The 22,965-nt window shown below is 36.2% G+C and overlaps 1 protein-coding gene across 2 annotated transcripts; it reads right to left on the bottom strand.

The window, feature by feature from the left end:
• Nucleotides 1–18,835: 18,835 nt before the first annotated feature.
• LOC145119962 (uncharacterized) lies at nucleotides 18,836–20,134 on the bottom strand. 2 transcript variants are annotated; one of them, XM_079055741.1, is made up of 2 exons: nucleotides 19,785–20,134; nucleotides 18,836–19,583 (listed from the first exon to the last, which is right to left on the bottom strand). In XM_079055741.1, exons 1-2 carry the CDS (start codon nucleotides 20,110–20,112, stop codon nucleotides 19,051–19,053), a joined length of 861 nt encoding a protein of 286 aa, XP_078911867.1. In that variant the 5' UTR covers nucleotides 20,113–20,134; the 3' UTR covers nucleotides 18,836–19,050. The 2 variants fall into 2 exon arrangements, with proteins under 2 accessions (XP_078911867.1, XP_078911866.1); XM_079055740.1 differs by having other exon boundaries at nucleotides 18,836–20,134.
• Nucleotides 20,135–22,965: the final 2,831 nt, after the last annotated feature.

The following is a 22,965-nucleotide window of genomic DNA, read 5'->3' as shown; positions in this document are numbered from 1 at the left end:
CTTAAAGTGCATAGCGAGGACCCAAATTCACTTGGGGTCGTGAGGATCATCAGAAACATAAGTATCCACCTCTTTTCCTTCGTCCATGTATATCCCTTAGACTTAATTTCGGGACGAAATTCCCTTAACGGGGGGTTGATGTCACAACCCGTAAATTTCTATCTTGTAAATCAATCTAATCAATCAAAAGTCAGACTTGTTTTTTACTATCTTTCAGACTGTGTTAAGGGTCATATATAGGTTTCTAAGCTCTGTACAATTATGGATTGGATGTTGAGAAGTGTTATCTTGGGATTAGAGGAATGCAATCGAACCAGAAAACTCATCAAAGGGTGTTCACAGCCGCAAACTAGTTTCACGACCGTGAACCCATGTTTGGCCGTGAAACCCTCTCCATATAGTTCCACATCAATGCGTACTTGATCCATTAGTCATTCACTTGACTCACATACATATGTGAACAAGGAATTAGTCTTAATTTCCCAAAGATGAAGGTTCTCATTCATCACACAATACAAGTCGCATGATTCCAAGTTTCTTTCCAATTCAAACTTGGGTGATGAGAATCCTTCCTTATTTGGTAAATTATGAAATTACCACACGAATCAACTTCATTTCCAACATTGCTAACAATATTTAAACACCAATTTTCACTAATGCCATTGCAAGGATAATATAAAACAAGACAAAATCAAAATTTTCTTTATTTATAAAATTGCGGAAAACTTGTCCTTACAATGTAAATTCATATGAAACTATGTTTCTAAACATTCCTAAGCAATCTATAATAACTCTTAAGTAGCAACTCAAAATATGATCATTGAACCATGCGTCTGAAATCCATTTCTTCATGATCAGACTCAACTTACTTTTCTTTTAAGCTTCCTTCTTTCTTTTAGATTCTTCAAAATATCAAAATGTAACTTTACATCATGTAATAAGAATCTATAAATAGGAACTTAATAGAATTAGATAGTGAATGTACATGAAGTAGAGCCATATAGTTTGACTTTACCATCTCTTAGATCTTTCAGGTAGTCAGGGCAGCTTCGCTTCCAATGCCCATTCAACTGGCAATAAAAAGAAATGGACTCTTTAGGAGTGACACATGGAACAAACTCAGACTTGTCCTTTCTCTTATGGTTAAACTTTTCGACCATGGCCAATTTCTCTCCCTTAGGAGAAGAAACCATTTCTAGACTATCACCTTTGCCATTGTTAGGGTCCATGGAAATTTGGGATGCAGATCTTCCAATCAAATTTTCTTGACCAGTGCTCCAAATCATTGTTGATTCAGCAACAATAAGCAAATAGATTAGATCAATAAGGGTCATGTCGTGGTATCCCATATAGTAGTCCTTAATAAACCCGCTACATAACTTAGGAAGTGATTGAAGAACCAATTCAACAGCTAGCTTCCTTGAGACAACGACACCCAACATGTGACAACCCGTAAATTTCTATCTTGTAAGTCAATCTAATCAATCAAAAGTCAGACTTGTTTTTTGCTATCTTTCATATTGTGTTAAGGGTCATATATAGGTTTCTAAGCCATGTACACTTATGGATTGGATGTTGAAAAGTGTTATCTTGGGATTAGAGGAATGTAATCGAACCAGAAAACTCATCAAAGGGTGTTCACGGCCGCAAACTAGGTTCACGGACGTGAACCCCTCTCCATATAGATACATTTCTTTCATTTATTCCTCATTTCTTCCATCCTTGGCCGTAAACCTCTCAAGTTCTCTCAAGTACCATCCAACAAAAGCTCTCATTTCACCCCAAAAACGTAAGTGTCTCATCTCTTTTTGTTGTTCCTTGAAAGCCCTTACCTTTCCATCTTGATTCATCATCTTTTCATCACTTTTCCTCAAGGATCTTCAAGTTTGGGCCGTGAACCCTTCATGTCTTCATCTTTGGGCCGTGAACCACTCATCCTTGGGTCGTGAACCATCATGTTGGTCCGTGAACCACCATGTTGGGCCGTGAACACTTCATGTGTTCTTGGGCCGTGATCACACCATAGGTCCGTGAACCCTCCTTTAACCTTCTAATTTGCTTCTAACACTTCTTTGGTTAGTTCTCTTGCATCCTAGGTTGATTTACCTAACACCTTAGTGGTTATATTCACTAATATCATGCCTATATGCATCGTTATATGTTATTTAGGACTCATTGTACTCCAGAACTTCACTCGTAGGAATTACATTCTTATTCCAGACATCAATCGAATCACTCACATAAGGTGAGTTCATACCCCTATAATCTACCCTTTTAAATGATTTTAAATGCTTTTTAGGGGGGAATACAAGTTGAACACAATCTAATTGTGTTAGTAAATACATGTGATATCAATCACATAAAAGATTTCCTTATGCTTTGAATCTTTATTTTTACAATAAAGGATTACCCAATACTTCCATGATGACTTAAAGTCATGTAAACTTTTATCAAAATCAAATAAACTCTTTTAGAATACCGATTAACTCTTTAAACTTATAATTGTCAAAATCATGTTCATATATGTATAAGTATATAAATAAGACTTAAAGGGCTTAGGACTAATGAGTTGCCTTATTTCCTTTTCCTTGTTTGGATGTAGGCTTAAGGTGGGGTTATTTGTTCGAAGGCCGTTTCCTTCTTAATTATATACATTAAACACATGGGAATATAAAATATTACTTCATTCGGTATCATTACCTTTGTATCATGCTCAGCAAAGGGGTACTTTCAGGATATATCATGCTAATCAGATAGAATGTATAAATTATAATAGGTATAATTTATGAAACAAACGAGAAATTTATTTTCTAGATAAGTATACGAGGTCTAAACTACTTTGTCAAGAAAAGGATATAATTCGATCTTTACTTAAACTAAAATGTGATGGTACGTATTCAGAACATAGCGATACTTGCTATGTTACATTCTTGTAACCAGAGTCTCCTGGAGGGAGAGCGGGCATTGTGTGCTTAGATCTATACGGGACTGACAATCCCACATCCTGACTGCTAGCTACAGTCCGACAGACCAGCCATGGGTGACAAATGTCACATATTTAGTTTCGACACCAGTAGGTCGTCGTTTTCGTTCTAGTTCAGCATGGTTACAACTTTATCACATTTTAAACCCTAATTAAGCAGGTTAATATTAGGATAGATATTATTCAGTAGTTTATTTTTAAGAAATACTACTATATTAATCACTTTCCATAAAGAAAACTGAACGGTTTTATGGGGAATTAAAACTACTTTACAGAATGGTTTTATGGGGATTTAAAACTACTTTTCACCAACAAAAAGGAAAACATTCTTCTTATAATTTTATGGATAGTTAAAATTATGTTAAACTTTATTATAATTACAATAATACTTAAATAGAACGGTTTTATGGGGATTTAAAACTACTTATCAATTGTAAAGCAGAAAATATAGGATTTTCTGGAATGTAATCAGTCACTTTCTCAAAACTAGTATAACATAAAGGACCTTCAATGGTTAATTCTATAATTCCTTAGTTTATACATCATAGATATATATAAGTAATATCCGATAGGCAGTGGAATGTGTGACTTCTGCCTTACTTCTTGTTCCTTGTTTGGTTGTGGGCTTAGGGCAGATTCACACATTTAACTGTCCGTTCGATATTAGGATATATATATAACAAGTATAAACTAAGTAATTGCAGAAGGAACTATTGTGGTTATTATTTTACCAGAGATTCGTTAATGTTAATTATGTAATTACTTGATGAATACATTAGGATTATATACAATAAAGATCTGGTAGACAGTAGAATGTGTGATTTCCGCCTCATTTCATGTTCCTTGTTTGGTTGTGGACTTAGGGAAAATTCACACATTCAACTGTCTAATCGATTTGTATTATATATAATTAGTATTCACCGAATGATTACAGAAGGATTAGCTTCAGTCATTTTACTTATTAAGAAAATATAGGATTTTCTTAAGGGACGTTTTCAAGTGAACTTTTCCAAGAACTTAGAGTATACTTTATATAACTAAAATACTTATGAACTCACCAGCTTAAATGCTGATCTACTCTTTGAAAATAACTTGTATTCTCAGGGAATTCAGTAAATAGGTACACACCCGGAGCTTTTGAGAAGACAGCCTAGTGTCGTGCTATGTCTTTTGTTTTTTACTGTACCTATTTTTGATGTCGAATATGTAATGTATAAACACTTATGTAAAAACTTATACATTATTAATGCAATGGTTGTTGTACTTTGATTAATATAATGCATGTGTTGTGATACTTGACATGACGTCCTCCGCCCCCGAACGTTTCCGCCGTTCTATTTTGGGGGTGTGACACAACATTCCCAGCCTGTCTATATGTAACTTCATCTCCAAGACGTGAGCACATACATACTTTCCATCTTCGTGTTTACTTGCCAATAGGGTTTGAGTGATCTTGAACTTTTCAAGTCGACAAACATGTGGGTTAGTGAGAATTACAGGAGGAGGTGGAGGAAGAGAAGTTCCACCAACGCACGAGGAAGGGATTGATCTTTCACCTTGATCGTCACGTGGAATATCATTTTCATGAGGAAAGCTTTTTCCAAAAGATTCAGGAAGACCATAGTTGTCAAAACTAGACATCTACAAGGTAGAAATTCAACTTAGTTGATTCAATCCTTAATATAACACCCAAATGAAATATTAAGGCTAGGACCCAACACAATAATTCACAATTCGGAAGAGGGATGCCATAATCCAATTGTAAATTATTTGTCGGTAGGTAAATGACGATTTACCAATTCCACCATGAAAACAAAAATTTTAAACGAATTAGGTTTTAAATGAAGTTCCTAGATCTTTTGAGATTAATTGAACCTTTCAATGGCATGTTTAATCTTGATTATGCCCTTTAAGTTTGTGACTGGGATACCGAGGATCACAAACAAGGTGTGAATAACCATGCAAATTAGCTTGTTGCTCTCGAAGTCATTTATCACCTAATCAATGTGTCGGTTAACCACACACGCTCCATTGATCTATGATAATCTACGAGCTACCCATTTCCATCCTTCATTAGTCCCATATTAGTGTGCCGGTTAACCACACACGCTCCACTAACGACCAATAAGATGCAATGTGCAATTCCATGGGTTAGCATTAAATTCACATTTTCCTAAAGTAACTAAGATTTCGGAATTTAGAAAAGCATTTAGTTACTTTTTATAATTATCATTATAATTTTTAATGAGAATTAATGTCCTATCCTACCCGTTCGGCTAACGACCCTCCACTAGTCAAGGAAGCGGTGGGTGAGAGTGGACACTCATTCAATCGTCATTTTATAGGAAATTTCCTTATACCACCCTTATAGACCAGCTTCGTGAATGAGGCCTACTAACGGTAAGACTGACTTTTAACTTATACATATATAATATATTAGACTTTTAATTTTATATAATATAAGGGTGTATTTTAAACCTTTAAAATACTAGGAGATTTAATCTTTTAAATAAATTAGACTTTTAATTCAATTAAAACTTTAAACCATTCTATTATGGATTTATTAATACTCTTTTAATTAATTATCAATAAAGCCATAATTATTCCTTTTAGTTGTGTCCATTTAAATTTCCAAAATTTAAAACCTTTAATTCTAAATTTAAATTATGAAACCAAAATGATGTATTTTAAACATTTAAAATACTAGGGTTTTAGAATTTAATATTTCACAATTAAAACTTTTAATCAAATTTTAAATTCCAAAACTTGAGGGAAAGTTTTGAAACTTTTCAAAACCTCTTGGATCAATTTGAAAAACAATTAAAGTAGTCATATGATTTAACTATATCACAAAATTGACCTAATTTAATTTCATATAGCAAGATGATTCAAATCAAATTCTACAAATAATTATTTTTTCACAAAAACAAGTAATTATCTTAAAATTTGACAATCATCATTCAATTGGATGAGGATAAGAAAAATCGAATTTTATTAGTCAAAACAGTTTGTGGTAATGATCCTAATCCAAATCTGGCCAAAACATGAATAAACTGCCAACAGACGATCCAACTCATCAAGTTCATGGCATGGACTCATCGAGTTCATCACCAGATGATCCAACTCGTCGAGTTCCCTCATGTGACTCGTCGAGTCCAGCAGTCAGAGGCCAAAAATGAAACTTTTTCAGCTTTAAAAACAATACAATTGCATCAATATAACAGAAAACACCATAGGATCTGATACCACCGATGGGTTTTGAGCACTATAACAATCCTATGGTGCACATACAACCATAAGTGCTTTAGATCTAAGTTTTCTCAAGTTATACATGCAATTTCAATTTATCCAAAGCATAAGCCCAAGCTAGCATACAGTTGGAGATATACAACATAAAAACTAATTAGAAGAATACCTCTTAGTTTTAGCTTGTAGTTCTTAACCTTTCAAGAGCTTAGTGCCTCAAATGTGATACCTCAAATGAGTCACAAACACCAAAAGCAAAAGGAGGCTTATGAGAGAGGTTAGGAATCACCAAAAAAACGGCTAGGGTTTCACCTTGGAATAGCTTTGCCGATTTTAGGGATGCTAGGGGTTACTTTTATAGTGTGGAATCCCTAGGGTTTCATACATGTAAACCCTAATTCACCATGACTCTTCACATTTCATAGGTCCTTTGGATTAAACCTTCATGGACTCTCATATAGGTTTAGTCCATCACTAATCAACATGGATCATTAGCCCAAACTATAATTATTACTGATTTACCTAATCAGTCCCCGTAAATTTAATCGGTCTCTTTTGATCACTAAATTAATTCCAAATTAATTATTGGTCAATACCAATGAAATAATATGATTTCTCAATTAATATATTATTCATTTAATATATTAATAAATCACAAATAACCTCTTTCTCAAAAAAATCCATCATATCAAATTGCTCTGATGAAGGCAACCCAAAAGGGCCATGATACTATCGGGTCAAGTACATACCAATTATAGTTATGGGCTTACACACCTAATCCAACAACGATAACCTTGTTCCCATGCAAAGGAATGGGAACCAAGTCGACCAGATAATGCTCGTTGAATAACTAAAGAGTACAACCCCGATGAACTCTCGCTACCCGAACAGACCTATCATAAGGACTCTCGACATCTAGAGGACAATCTAGCTCCCCCGGAGCTCCAACAAACCTCTTGCTAAGCGCAAGCGATACAAAAGATCGGGTAGCCCCGAATCAAACAATACCAATGAAGAAATTTCGTTCACAAGGAACGATCCTATAACAAAACACATAAATATAAGCAGACAAGACAATATAAATAAAGAGATAAGCAGAAAATACATACCCGTCACCACGTCAGGAGCTGCACGAGCCTCCTCGGCCATTAGCTGGAAAGCCTTGCTCTTCACCGCAGGTGCCTCCTCCCAGCCCTGGCGGCCGTCAGTAATCCAAAGAGCTGAAGGAGCGGGTGCTGACACTGGTCCTGCTGCAGTCAAACTCGATCAATGGTCCTTATTATGGCCCCTCCGATTGCAATGAAAGCAAATCAGATCAGATACTGGGGTGGTGGTGGTAGTAGCAGTGCAATCCCTGCTAATATGACCTATCCGGCAGCACTTGAAGAACCTATAACCACCCACCCGCACGCTCCCTCGTTCATCTTGTCGCACTTGTCACAACGGCTACGACCCTGTTGACCTCTCGATCTGGAATCAGATATCTTGGTCCTCTTTCCCGAACCCTCAACACTCGGAACATAATATGGATTCCTCTTCTTCTCCATCTCCAGATCAATCTCCCTCTCCCTAGCTCTTGCTATCATATCCTCCAGCATCATGCAGCTGGATTGGCTCACAAACTGTAGAATATCACTCCTCAACATCTCATGATACCTATCCTTCTTCATCTCCTCATCCGCCACATACTGCGGAACCAAAAGTGCCCTCTCCTGGAACATCGCGGTGATCTCAACCACCATCTTAGTAGTCTGGCGGAGATCCTGAAACTCTCGTGCCAACTTCTGCACCTCAATCACCGAGGCGAACTCAACCCTGAACCTGGTCACAAAATCATCCCAGGACATCGAATCAATAGCCTCATCAGCAACTGCGTACCCGACCTCCTCCCACCAATCTCGTGCCCTATCCTTCAGAAGACAGGAGGCAAGTCTGACTTTTTCCCCCTCGGGGCAACTGCTAGTGCGGCAGGCATTAGCAATATCCGCTAACCACCTCTTGTTCGCTATCAGGTCCTTCGCCCCGTGATAGTATGGAGCTCCACATGCTCGGAACTCCCTGAAGGTCAACGAATGTGCCCCCACCAAGGCCACCATCTCAGAACGGAAGGCACTCAGCCGCTCATCCAAAATCTCCATAATACCCTCCTTGACCATGCCAAAGATCACAAGAGTGTGCTCAAGAATGCAACGCGTAATCTCAGACGAGATGAACTCCCTAGTCTGATCATCTAGCTGTCCAACTCCAGAACCTAAGCCCGAGCCCTCTCCAGCACAAGAATTACCAACAGGTCTGCCTCGCAATGTCACCATACTAAAAATTTACCATATAAACCATCAGAATAGGCATCAAAATATATCGAGGGATCAAAATCCCTACAAGCTTCCTGGTTTTAGCGCAGCTCTCCATGACTCGAGTACGGATCCTCTTCTTCCAGTAGTACGGGCCCATACTACCTTCCATATCTATCCGTACTTTCCTCAAGGATTGCCTTGAATCCGCCAAGTCACCCTATATCCATATAATCAACCCTCATCAAGACAAGGCTCCCAACACTAGATCTCATCCTAGGTTTTCCTATGGCAAAATCCACACCACTCTTCACCATTAGTTGTGGAAGGAACTCCTGCTGACTTCCTCTAACTAGCTCATGAATACAATTACATATCACTAAAACCAGATAATTCTTCGAATGAAAGGTCTCATACTACAACGGTTGGACTCATACAAGAGCTGCTCAATAGAGTTAAAACCTAACCTTCTAAAATTATTTAGTTCCTATAATATATGACTTAGCATATTCGCTTACTAGTTAGTTGTAGCTAGTGAGAACTACTAGAAAGCACAAAGAAAGCAGCATTCGAGCATTAAGTAATCAGAACCAAGCATCACCTAATCAGGCCATCCCATCACTGACTTATCAGTACTAGCATTGAGTCTAAAAGCTCATACAATAGGCATACAAAGGCATCAATCCTAGCATTCTATTATGCAAAAACTGAGCAGATCCTTAGCCCCAACTAGCATGCAATTCACAGTTTCATAAATCAAATCATATCAGATAACATGTATCGATATTTTGGAACTTACTTGAGCTCGGTCGATTGCATGCACCACACCTTTTCTTGTATTAGAAAACTTGTTTTTCCTTTTTAAAAAATTTACTTTTTGAAAAACTTTACCAAATCCTCAGTTTGAGTTTATACACACCCGAGAGTATGTCTGAATCCCTCAAACCAAGGCTCTGGTACCAACTTGTAACGTCCCAAAAATAAGACCCAAAATTTTCATTTTTAAATTAATAAAACCAGTATCCCAAGAACATCATCATACAAATCCAGATAAACAAATGTATCAATCATCATATCACATCAGAGTAAATCAAGAAAATGTGGAACGAGGTGGTGTATGCTCTGCAATCATCCCGAGCTCTTCCCTTTGGAACTGGAAGTACCTGAAACATAAACTGAAAACCGTAAGCACAAAACTTAGTCAGTTCCCCAAAATACCACCTACCATACATAATAAACAGATAATGGGCATACATATAAACATATAACATATAAACACATACACAAGCAATAATCACATAGATACATAGCATACAAAATGGTCATCGTGGCCCACCCGGTAGGCATACGAGCACATAATACATGTAAGAGTCATGCAGACATCTAGCATCCTAATCATAACAAAACCATGGGATGACATTGGTGCCTTCGACCTGCTGTACACAGTGAGGAGACTCACCTAGAACTGCTGAATCACCCTAATAAATCTCTGGTTGTTGGTCCGATAAATCCCCGAGCATTTTACCCCTTACCTAGTTTGGTCCAAGACTAGGGCCCAAACCTACACTCCAAAAGCCCCAACTTCCAAAATAATCATTTAAGGCCCAATCATGGCCCAATTCTCCAAATTGGGCCCAAATTCCGCCCTTTTCCAAGCGAACCCAAAACAAGCATCAGCCCAAAGACCTGATGGCCCAACAAGGCCGTAAGCATCTAAGCCCAAACATGGCTAAACCGAAGATCCAAATGTCTGAGGCCCAACCTGCTGAGTACGTGGGGTGTACTCAGCTCGTACGCACAGTGTACTCACCTTAGGGATTGTACACTACGCGTACCTGCTTTTATGTCCAGCGTACTCCCTCATTCATCCAACTTTCATTTCCAGCTCTTAACTAATTAAGACATTACTCCAAAACTTAGATCTGACTTGCTTGGGCTGATTTATCACGTAAAGTTGCTAACTTTACGTGCATGCAGAGCTTAATGAAGCTCTTAATGCTCAAAAGGACTTAATAGATGACTTAATGCATGTATGAGACCATAACCACGATAAAGTTTGCACCTTTAAGCTTAAGAAAGTCATAATATGCCTAGATCTAAAAGCATAAGCCCCATAAATTAATTAACTCGTCAAACTAACCCAAAATGGGACCAAAAGCATAAAAACCATGACATGAAGAGATCTAAACATACAAGGATCAAGGTTGGGACTTTATACCTCAAAAGTCACCAAGAGATGGAGCTAAATCTGGATCTATAAGCTTCCTTCCAAAGAATGAGTCCACCAACTTCTTCTTCTTTCACTTCAAGGAGCATAAACCACCAAAATCAAGACCAAGGCACAACAACACTTAAAGAGGCTATTAGGGTTCGAGATTAGGGTTTTAGGGCAATGGAGGCTGGTAAGGAGGCCAGCCCTAGGGACTTAAGGACCTTATATAGGGTGCAACACCCCAAGAATAGGGTTTTCTTATCCTCCTCATACGCCATGCATAACCTTCGTACGCCCAGCGTACGAGGCTTCGAACCCGCGACCAACTTCCACTAGCACGCTAATCGTACACATGTGGTACGCCCCGCATACTAGCTTCTCAGCTAGTACGCTAAGCGTACCCTATGGTATGCCCCGCATACTAATTACAAGGGCCAAATTGAAATTAATAAATTATGAAGGACAAAAAGGGAACATACTCATAACAAGCGCTACACAACGCATTGGAGATCAGAACTCTATTTTATGGTTTTGGCAGGTTAGTAGATGTGTACATGGCTAGATTCTCTCACATGTGCAACGTGGGTGAATTTGAAAGATCTCCAGACAAGGTTAACTGTGGCCATAATTTCTAAAGGTAAATGTTGCCAAATTTATTAGTTATCACCGTAAAGGGGAAAATAACAGAACAAAACAACGACGAGAAAACCTGAAAGTTTTGGTAAATCCGGTTACTCTTCTCCCAAATATTTAGGTGGTAACTGTGACTCTTAATCGTTAGATGAGGCTGGCATGGGTAGAAGACCTCTTAATTCAACCCTATCCACAGGCCCCCTGCACAATTCATTAAAATGGAACCTATCCCAATGATGGATATGTAGGGAAACCTAACCCTTATTCGTGAAACTAGTAGTCTACAACTCATTCGTGATCTCCCTAAGTTCCTCAATGCAGAAGGTATTCATGCGTGTAGATTCTATTACGCTGGAGGTTTGTGGGCTGGTATTCATTTCAATTTTGTTAAGAAGGCTGAAGCGTTCTTATAATCCAAACACACTTGGAGCAAATGGTTCAAATGGTGAAAGGTGGGGAAGATGGATGAGTTACTCTTTGAAAGACTTGGTTGGATAGAAATTATTGGTCTCCTAATTCAATCGAGAGTCGAAGGAAACTACTCAGCCATTGCTAATACCTTCGGTAAAACATTGGAAGTTAAGGGGCAAGAATAGGATAGTGTGGACTTATCGATTGATAGGAAATGCATCTTGATGGCCTTCAAAACCAAGATAAATGATGAAGTCCATGTCTCTGTTAATGGGAAAATTCACAGGGTGGGCATTGTAGTGTATGATGAAGAGTGGCACCCATTCGTATTCTAGCCTAAGTCATCTTCTCCTAACAAGGACTTACATGATGAAGACGATGAAAATGATGATAAGGATACTGAGGATGAATATGGAAATGATGATGAAGGGGTATCTGCAACTTGGGAAAATAACAATATGATGAGAAACCCGGAAAAAAATGATATGGTGTAACCAGAAGAGGGCGAGTTCAGAGTGTCACCGCATGTCCGATGGTCGACGGTGACCATCAGTATGATGAATTTAATAATCATAGGAATCAGTGTCTTGTGACATCGGAAACCCACGTGCATGCGAATTTAATCAATTCTTCTCAAGTTACGGGGGTTGACCTTACTATGCAGTCAATTGAAATCTCAGATGCTCAATACCTTAGGCAAATATGTCCTGATGGTAACCAACTGGAGCCCAATGTTGTTGTGGCTGAGTCCAACTTAGAGGATTCAAATCATGGCGGTGAATTTAGGGGATCCTACGTCAAAAGGCAAAAATTAGACAAATTTGGTTCCCATTACTCCCCTTATCGAGCGCAGAAGAAGTTGCCTCACTCTAATCCACCCTCTATTTCCCCTACTCCAGTTTTATCGACCTCAATAAACCCATATCCCTCCATTGATTTGAACAAATCTACTTACAATTATGATCCGAGTGAAGATGCAAACTACAAATCATCAGAAAGCTACTCCTCTACAAATGAGATCACAAGGATTATCAAAATTTGTAATGAGGTGAGCTTTCAAGTTGAGGAAGATAATCGTATCTTGGAAGAAGCGATGTTAGGTGCTGGTGTGACAGAATTTTCACAATGAATGTCTTATGACTAAATATTAGAGGAGTTGGTGACTAACAAGGTTGAATGGGTTAGAAGACTAAGATATGTTCAAAACATTAAGTTCATTTGCTTACAGGAAACTCGTGTATCTAATTCTCTCTCGATTGATCTAGAAGGATGTTGGGGATCTTCTGATTTTGATTTTGAATCTGTCAACCGTACTGGCATGTCAGGCGGTCTTCTTTGCATTTGGAATTATAATTTGTTCTTGAAGCTACACTCTACATGCTCTTGATACTTCCTAGTTATTTCCGGTCTCTGGAAGGGAGCCGCAAGAATCACCATCCTTGTAAATGTTTATGGTCCTTAGTTTATAAATGATAAAAGAATATTATGGAAGGAACTCAATAACTTAAAGTCTAGTATCAACAGAAATTGGATATTTTTTAGAGACTTCAATGTTGTAAGATTCGCTGAGGAGAGAATCAATTCTGCTTTCTGTCACTATACAACTTGAGATTTTAACGAATTTGTCTGAAATGCGGGCCTGAAAGATCTCAACATTGGGGGAAGAAAATTTACTTATATGTGTGATGATGGTCTGAAGCTTAGAAAGCTAGATTGGTGCTTGGTTTGCTTAAATTTTATCAACTTTCAACCCCTTTCTTTCGTGACTGCTCTGGCATATGAATTATTTGGTGACTCTTTGGTTGTTCTAAAAGCATCTGATGTCGACTTTAGACCTTATCCATTTTCGTTTATTTAACTCGTGGCTATTAAGGGAAGATTTTGATTATGTATTTCTAAATACTTGGAACTCTTTTACATGCTATGGTCCCCAGACATGATTCTCTCGGCAAAAATCAGATTTCTCAAGAATACTTTGAAAAAATGGAGAGTTGGAATAAACAATTGTGAAATGGGTGTTTTCATGAATTTGAAAAACAAAGTGGGTACACTAGATAGATTGGTGGAACATAAAACACTCTCCTCATATGAAGTTACTGGAAAAAAAAGGACAATGAAAATTCTTGAATTGGAAATAATTAAAAAAATCGATCTTCAACAAATGGCTAGGATAAAATGGGAGATAGATGGTGATGAGAAGTCCCGGTTTTTCCATGGGATGTTGAAGAATAAAATCTGTAAAAACGGAATTCACGGGCTCGTCATAAATAGGGTATGGTCTTCTGATCCCAAAATAATCATGAAGGAAGTTTTTGACTTCTTCAGTGCCAAGTTCCATAAAAAATGGCCAAATAGACCAAAACTTGTTAGTCCCCTATTTAAATAAATCTCCTCGGTTCAAATGGTGTATCCGAATCCTTTGACCATTGATGAAATTAAGATGATGTTTGGAGATGTGGATGTGAGAAGGCATCGGGTCTGGGCAGCTTCACCTTTAAGTTTTTCAAAAAACAAGTGGGATGTTGTTAAGTATGATGTTTTCCGTTTCGTGAAGCATTTTGAGGAATTTGGGTGTATAGCGTGCGGATGCAACTCTTCTTTCATCACTTTCGTCCCAAAATGTAAAGACCCGCTCTTATTAGGAGATTATATAGTAATTAGCCTGATTTGAAGTATTTATACAATTATGGCAAAGATTTTAGCTATCAGGCTAAAAGGGGTTATTGGATCGGTAGTTGATGAGGTTCAATCGGCCTACATTAAAGGAAGAATATTCTTAATGGTCCTCTAATCATAAATGAAGTTTGTTCTTGGGCTCAGAACACTAAAAAGAAGATATATTTGTTTAAATTCGACTTCAAAAAAGCGTTTGACTCGGTAAACTAGAAATTTCTTCATTCAACCATGGATCGGTGCAAAGTGGAGATCTTGAATGTTTGGACGACTCTTATCCTCCCGGGCCTCAGTCCATGTTAATGGTTCACCGACGAAAGATATTACTAGAGGTTTTCGTCAAGGCGACCCTCTATCTTTATTCCTATTAACTATAGTCATGGAAGGGTTGAAAATGACACTAAAAAGTGCATGTAATAAATCTCTTTACCATGGTATCAAACTTCCAAACTCAGTACCTACCATTTCTCACCTCTTTTATGTACGATGCAATTTTCATGGGAGAATGGGAAAGTGATAGCATGCGCAATCTAGCCCGTATTCTGAAATGTTTTGAAGTATCGTCCGGTTTAAAAGTCAATTTCCACAAGTCTAGACTTTTTGGTAACGTAACCTCTGATCTAGAACTTAATAGGAGAGCAAGACTGATGGGATGTTTAAACAGATCCCTTCCTTTCATTTATTTAGTTGTACCCGTGGGAGAAAATATGATGTAGAAAAAATATTGGAAGTCGGTAATTGATAGATTCAACAATAAATTGTCGATTTGGAAAGCCAAAACTCTATCGTTTGGTGGTCGACTTACATTAATCAAGTTGGTTCTCGACAGCTTACCGACATATTATTTCTTGATTTTTAAATCCCCAACTGAGATTATGGATACTCTCGAGAAGATTAGGAGAAATTCTTATGGGGAGGTGGAGAAAATAAATCTAAGATTGCTTTACTCACTAAGTGGTGATGGAGATCCAAAAATGGAGCCAAACAACCTACGAAGGAATGTAATTTACTGCATTCACAACCTAACTAGGAAACCAGTGTCATACATATCTTAAAAAACAACCCTGGTGTAGTGTATGGTGTAGTGTATGGTGCGACATATCAAAGGCCATAAACAACCTTCCTTTGTTGGGCATCGATTTATTCGATTTATTCTCTCTCGCTCCAGGCTCTGATGTTGATTTTCTGTTCTGAAAAGACATGTGGATTGGACCTTATACGTTACAACACAAATTCGCACGCTTATACGAACTTGAAACTATAAAATGTTGCTTATTCTCTCATAAGTACCAAGGCAACGACTCTATTTCTTGGAATTGAAAAAAAGCTCCCAATTGAATCGAGGCAATAATGGAATTGAACTCTCTCTACTCCGTTCTTAGTGATGTTGCCTTCAATATTCCCCTGTTGGTTTTAATTTCAATCTTACCGCTGACGGTCGATTCACTGTTGAGATTATGAGAAAATGTATTGACTCCATGCTTCATCATTAAGGTGGTGTTTGTTTTTCTGCAAAAGCTCTTCTTGGCCTCTTATGTCTGCGCCGCGCAGACAACACGCATATGTTTGGTCTCGCAGACTGTTTGTTTTTTAGAAGACCGCAGACCTAAAAAGGTCTGTGCATCCTCTTCTTGGCGCAGATATGGACCTATGTCTTCTAATATCTTCTAGCATTTTTTTTACCTCTTCCACAATATGTATTTAACTTTTAATATATATATATATATATATATATATATATATATATATATATATATATATATATATATATTAGTGTTGTTTTTCATTTTTTATACTTTTTTCCTCCTCCTTTTTTTATGTATTTATTTGTTACTTTGTTTATTGTTTTTTTATATCATAGTTATGTATTAACCAAAATGCTTATGTTTTTGATTATGTATTTGTTTTTGTCTTCAAATAATATATTTATCCAAATAATTTTGACATAGTTTTATAGATATTTTTATTTTTGTGCAATGTAAGTAAATCTAGTAACTTTTTTTTATATTTTTATGTTTAAAAAAACCGGTATATCTAAATCTCAGTTTATTTTAACAACATGCAGACGTTAAAAAACAAACAGTCTTCTTCTTGTAGACTGCAGACATTTGGTCCACCTCTTCTACTGCAAATGTTTGCGGATATGGTCCACAGACTGCAGATATTTTTCTCCGAAAAAACAAACAACACCTTAGTTGGACACTTAAGATGTTGGTCACAAATTACCCCATTCAGAATGTTTGATGCATCATTTGGAAGGTTATGTTGGGTAGAATGCTAGTTGTTGATACGTTACTTAATAGGGGTATAATGGTTAAATCTCTTTCTTGTCTCTTATGTTTGGGCGAAACTAAAACAGTGAATCATGTGTTTATCAATTGTCATACTGTCGTTATTGCTAGAGATTGGGTTCTTAACCGGTGTGGTATTCCATCTCGACAGTTTTGTGACGTGTCTGAATTTGTTGATTATGCTGCAAACCGAGGCAATTGTCCACCATAATCACTGATAAGGTTATTTCTCTCTCATATGTATGGTGTAATTTTGGAAGTAGACTAGGTGTTGGAATATGGGTAGATTGGAGTATTTCGCCCTTCTTACACTTATCTTGTTTGCCTGCGTTTTAGCTTCTTGATAATTCAGGGGTTTTGTTCGTTTTATCATATTTTACCGTTTCCTAAAAAAAATCTAGAAAAATCATTAAGGTCGATGGTTAAGTTGTCACTGATTTTGATGAATTTAGCGATGAAGTTTATTGTTTTGATGCATCCATCCCTAATCCTTCAAATTCATCCAAAATAGCCATAAACTTTCGTATCTTTAATGTTTTTTTTTATTTTAATATTTAACATTATTTGTTTTGTTTGATCTTTTCGTATAACTTAAAAATTGAAGGTCTTACTTTATTTTACCAACTTATACATATTCTACACATATTACATGTGTAGACAATCAAAACTCCACCATTTTATACAGAACTATAGTTTATTTGTGTGTGAATGTATAAGGATCTAACAAAACTATGATGCCTTGTGAAACACATAACATAATTAGTGGGTGTTTGGGATAGCTTTTAAAAAAAGTTTTTTAGCTTTTCAAAAAGCTAATAAGCTAAAAAAAATGTTTGTGTATTTAAAAAACGCTTTTTAAAACAGCTTTTTGGATAGGAAAAAGTAAAACTTTCAAAAAACTGGATAATCCTAGCTTTTTAGCTTTTTAGTCATTTTACTTCTAAAAAATCAGTTTTTCTTATCCAAACACTTTTTAAAATCAGTTTTTACTAAAAGACATAAGCTAATAAATGTTTTTCTTAAAAATCACTTTTGAGATAAAAAAATTAACCCAAATATACCCTTAAACATAAATATTAAATGTATTCATGATGTAATCAAGCACTTATATGAATATCCAATGGAAACAATCAGAAATCTTTTAAGAGTAAATTACACAAATGGTCTCTATGGTTTGGGGTAATTTGTGCGTTTGATCCCTAACTTATTTTTTTAACTCGGAAAGTCCCTACTTTTTGTTTTTTTTTACGTGCATTGTCCCTACTGTTTGTTTTTGTTACACGTTTGATCATTGTCTTACCTAAAAAGACTATTATTTAAATAGCGAAAATTGTGGGTAGGTAAGATAAGATGAGGGGTGAGTTGGGGTGTGTTTATTTAAATAAATTAAAAAATCAATGGCAAAAATAGTCTTTTTAGGTAAGACAGTGACCAAGCGCGTAACAAAAACAAACAATAGGGACCTTCCGAGTTAAAAAATAAAGTTAGGGACCAAATACGCAAATTACTCTAAACCATAGGGATCATTCGTGTAATTTACTCATCTTTTAAAGTTTGTTCACTTATGTTGTTATTTTAATAATTTTTTAATAATCCGCCGCTAATTTTCAAATATCAGCTTTAGACTGTAATTTCAGTGAAACCTTTTGATCCCCAAAGATATTAGTATATTTTCTATAGTCAAGTTAGCGACCGGTTATAAAGATTATTACAATTTGGTGCTGAAAAAATGAATTGTTTTCCGGATTATCGATAGACTTATTTTTAAAAGGTTAAAGAATGAAATAAAAACTGCAACGTAAAGGGATTCTAAGTCATTTAATAAATAATATAAATGTGGATGCCTAACAAGCTAACATATAATTAGTTGAATGCAAATATACAAATATGGCTAATCAAAGTTTTGAATATTTTATAACATTTTTTGTTAAATTATATTTTTAAGTTTACAATGATTAAGAAATAAATTTATATTAAAACATGTAGCCCATCGATATTGATATTAGGTGTTTTGTAGAAAAATGGAGTGTGTTGTACTTGCCTGTTCAAAAAAAAATTATATTCATTATGAAGCATAAACCGAAAATAAAGGATGTAAAAGAACAACTTTTTTTATTGATACCTTTATTATCAAACCCAAACAGAAAAAAAAAAAAAAAAAAGACGCAACTATTTATTGAAAACATGAATCAAAGTACAAGTCATTTCCGTACAACTTTCAACCCTTCTTGTCTTGCTGAATTATTGTGTGTCTTGATGTTTTAGAATACTAACTTGTACCTATCCTTAATTAAAGACAACGGTCACTCCTTAATGGTGAGGAGGAGGTGGTGAACTATAGATATAATGTGGGGGTGGGTACTTTTTAACCGGGCTTGGAGGAGGTGGTGGGGATTTGTACACAGGGGTTGGTGGTGGTGGAGATTTGTGGACATGGGTTGGTGGTGGTGGAGATTTGTATACGTATGGTTTCTTTGGTGGTGGCGGGGGTGGAGACTTATTAACCGGAGGAGGTGGCGGTGGTGACTTATAGATGTAGTGTTTCTTCGGTGGCGGTGGAGACTTGTGAACTGGAGGTGGTGGTGACTTGTAAACGGGTGGAGGTGGTGACTTGTAAACGGGTGGCGGTGGTGACTTGTAGACCGGTGGTGGTGGTGACTTGTAAACATAATGAGGTGGAGGTGGTGACTTGTAAACAGGTGGTGGTGGTGATTTGTGAACTGGTGGTGGTGGTGACTTGTAAACAGGTGGCGGCGGTGATTTGTGCACCGGTGGTGGTGGTGACTTGTAGACCGGTGGTGGCGGTGATTTGTGCACCGGTGGTGGTGGTGACTTGTAGACCGGTGGTGGTGGTGACTTGTAGACGTAATGAGGTGGAGGTGGTGACTTGTAAATAGGTGGTGGTGGTGATTTGTGAATATGTGGTGGTGGTGACTTGTAAACAGGTGGCGGCGGTGATTTGTGTACCGGTAGCGGTGGTGACTTATAAACAGGGGGTGGTGGTGACTTGTAAACCGGTGGTGGTGGAGACTTGTGAACCGGAGGTGGTGGTGGTGACTTGTATACATATGGTTTCTTTGGAGGTGGTGGAGACTTATAAACCGGAGTAGGAGGTGGCGGTGACTTGTAAACGGGTGGTGGTGGTGATTTATACACCGGTGGTGGTGGTGACTTATAGACCGGTGGTGATGGTGATTTGTAAACATAATGATGCTTAGGTGGTGGTGGTGGTGATTTCTTTGGTGGAGGAGGTGGTGGAGATGAGTAAGGGTAGGCTGCGGTGGTCAATGAGGGCAAACATAAAGAAACAATAACTACCGCAAGAGATATTAGAAGGGTGGCCATTGAAGACATCTTCCTTTTTGTTCCCATTTCTACCAATAGAAGTGGGATTTGAGTTATGAATTTGAGACAGCGTCTAATCCTTTATATAGGTGAAATATCTCTATTTTCTAATTAAAACTGAAAATAATATATAGATATAAAAAACTAATTAAAAATTTTCGAAATGAATCTACCAACTACAATAAATAAAACTATATACATGTAAACTAGAAGACAATATAATGCATGCAAAGCCATCGTATTCCCACCGTGGAATACTTCAACGTTTGAGTTATTTGCTTTTTCTTTTATTTATTATGATAATTTAATATTAGTTATTTTTTAATATGGAGGTGAAAATTAATTAATTTATGAAGTACTAATGGTAATATATATATATATATATATATATATATATATATATATATATATATATATATATATATATATATATATATATATATATATATAGGTTCAAATGTTTATCACATCTATTGTGTGCTAGAATACACCAATATGAATTTAGTATTAATTATATGTATATTAAATGTTATCCATACTTATAACTCATTTTTATGGAAACTAATTAAATTCGTCATTAATTTCAACAATAATATTCTTTCAGAATGAATTCATATCTAGAAGAATGAGAGTGTATTCTAGCAGAATGAGAGTGTATTCTAGTAGAATATACTCTCGTTTTTCATATTTCATACAACTTTATTGTATTTTAAGTGAGTGAATCATGAAACAAAATATGAACTCATATATAAAAACCTAGATCCTGTAACCTAGATGCGAATTTATTCTGAAAGAATGTTATTACTGACATTAATGACAGATTTAATTACTTTCCATAAAAAGAGAATTATAATTATGGATATCATTTACCAAAGGTCTTCTAGCCTAGCGATATCCGGTGTTGCCCTCCCTCCTTGAGGTCGAGGGTTCAAGTCTCGTGAGAGACATAGGTGGAGATTTAGGTGTTATATAGGAGTAGAATAGAATAGATTAGCTGTTCCAAAAAAAAAAATTATGGATATCATTTAATATACATATAATTATGGAAATCATTTAATATCTGTATTTATTTAATTAAATAATTATTTAATTTACAAAATTCCTATTGTTGCATTCTAGCATACAATAAATGTAAGAAACAAAATAACCTAGCCCTATATATATATATATATATATATATATATATATATATATATATATATATATATATAGGCTTAAGTTATTCTATTCAAAGTAATTATTGTGTTATTGTATGCATAAATGTGGGTCAATCATTTTACTTATTTTAAGAAAGTGATTTACCTATATTATTAAATAAAAAAAATAGAATAATGTCATTTAATTAAAAGAAGGGTAATATTGTACATTTGCATTGCCTTAAAATTAGGAAACCCAAATTCTTTTTTTTTTTAAAAAAAACAAACTTTCAGATTTTAATGGATCTTTGATTATCTTAATTTTTTAATTTTGATTTTTTTAAATTAATTTAGTTTAAATAATTCTAACATAATTTTTAATCATACCCGGTTTTATTCTGTCAAAATGACATTCTTTTTATAATGATATTCTATAAAAATGCAAGCCATAAACTAATAAAGAGACTTACTTCTCGCAGAATAAACAAATTTTTAGATACAAGTTAAATTTTTTCTATCACATCCTTAAAAAAATAAAAAACTTTATATTTTATTCTATAATAATGAAACACTCCCTAATAACAAAGAAATATAATATGTGGATTATTCTATTGGAATATACTATTACATATACTCTTATCATTCTATTATAGATTAATCTAACAGAATATGACAATGAGTAGTGCATTTTTCTGGAAGATCGGTGACCATTGAGGATTGTTCATGTCTATCCCACACGCACTCATCCAACCATCGGGTCATTGATCATCATGTACTTCATTCATTCTATGAGAATAACTGTCATGAAATTGAATTATGTAAGAATAAAACTATGTGAGAATGCTTTTATACGACAAAAATAAAACAAATTTTAGTAATTCTAAGAGAACTCATACTACATGTTAAAATCAAGTAACACAAATAACGAACTTGTAAATTATTTTTGTGTTCTTCAAGAATTTGAACATCAAGTTTTCTTTCAGACATTTCTACAAACACCTGGTGTGCAATATTCTCATAGAACTATTTTTGTGTTCTTTAAGATTTCTAAACCGCCATGACTTGTTAGAATCACATAATTACTGTTCACGAGAAATATTTCCATGAAAAAAAATCAAAAAAAGAAGATGAAAATACTTACAAAATCAGAACATGAAAATACCATAAATCGGGAACACGATTTTTAACCTCGGGAACACGATTTCTATCCTCGGGAACACGATCCTAAATGGGACATCCAGACTCCTGTTAATCACCGCGTTCTATTTTGTGTCAGAGTCATGGTTGCGCACTGGTTTGCAGCATTTGAAGCGTCACAACTGTTCGAAGCAATCACCTTATGTGAGCTGAGTTAACTAGCTATGTGATATCAGGTGTGTGTTCCTCAACAAATGAAAACCGCACCAGTTGTCTTTGTTCTTTCAGCAATCCAGCACATATACACGAGATACAGAAAGCATAAGAATGAAATCGAGGAAGTGAATTAGAGGACTTACACATTGGCATCTTCCCTCCCAAGAAGTTTGACAGGAGTTCCAGATCGGGGAGACATGAGAGGAGAAGCAGAGAGCTCATCGGGGCCCAGGATCTTACCCGGCCACCACGACCCATTCCGCCTCCGAACCCAAACGATGGTCCCAACACCGCAATCAACCATGCCTGTTTCTGTGTCAGAGCTCATCGGAGGCGCTCAGTCCCTGCAATCCCTCTATGAAACTGTGAACCAAACGAAGATGGAGTCAAT

The sequence above is a fragment of the Lactuca virosa genome, chromosome 6 (genome assembly GCF_052849685.1).
Source record: "Lactuca virosa cultivar CGN04683 chromosome 6, Lactuca_virosa_CGN04683_v6, whole genome shotgun sequence".
Classification (NCBI taxonomy): domain Eukaryota; kingdom Viridiplantae; phylum Streptophyta; class Magnoliopsida; order Asterales; family Asteraceae; genus Lactuca; species Lactuca virosa.
The sequence above is the reverse complement of the archived record's forward strand: the minus strand, read 5'-3'. Positions and strand labels throughout refer to the sequence as shown.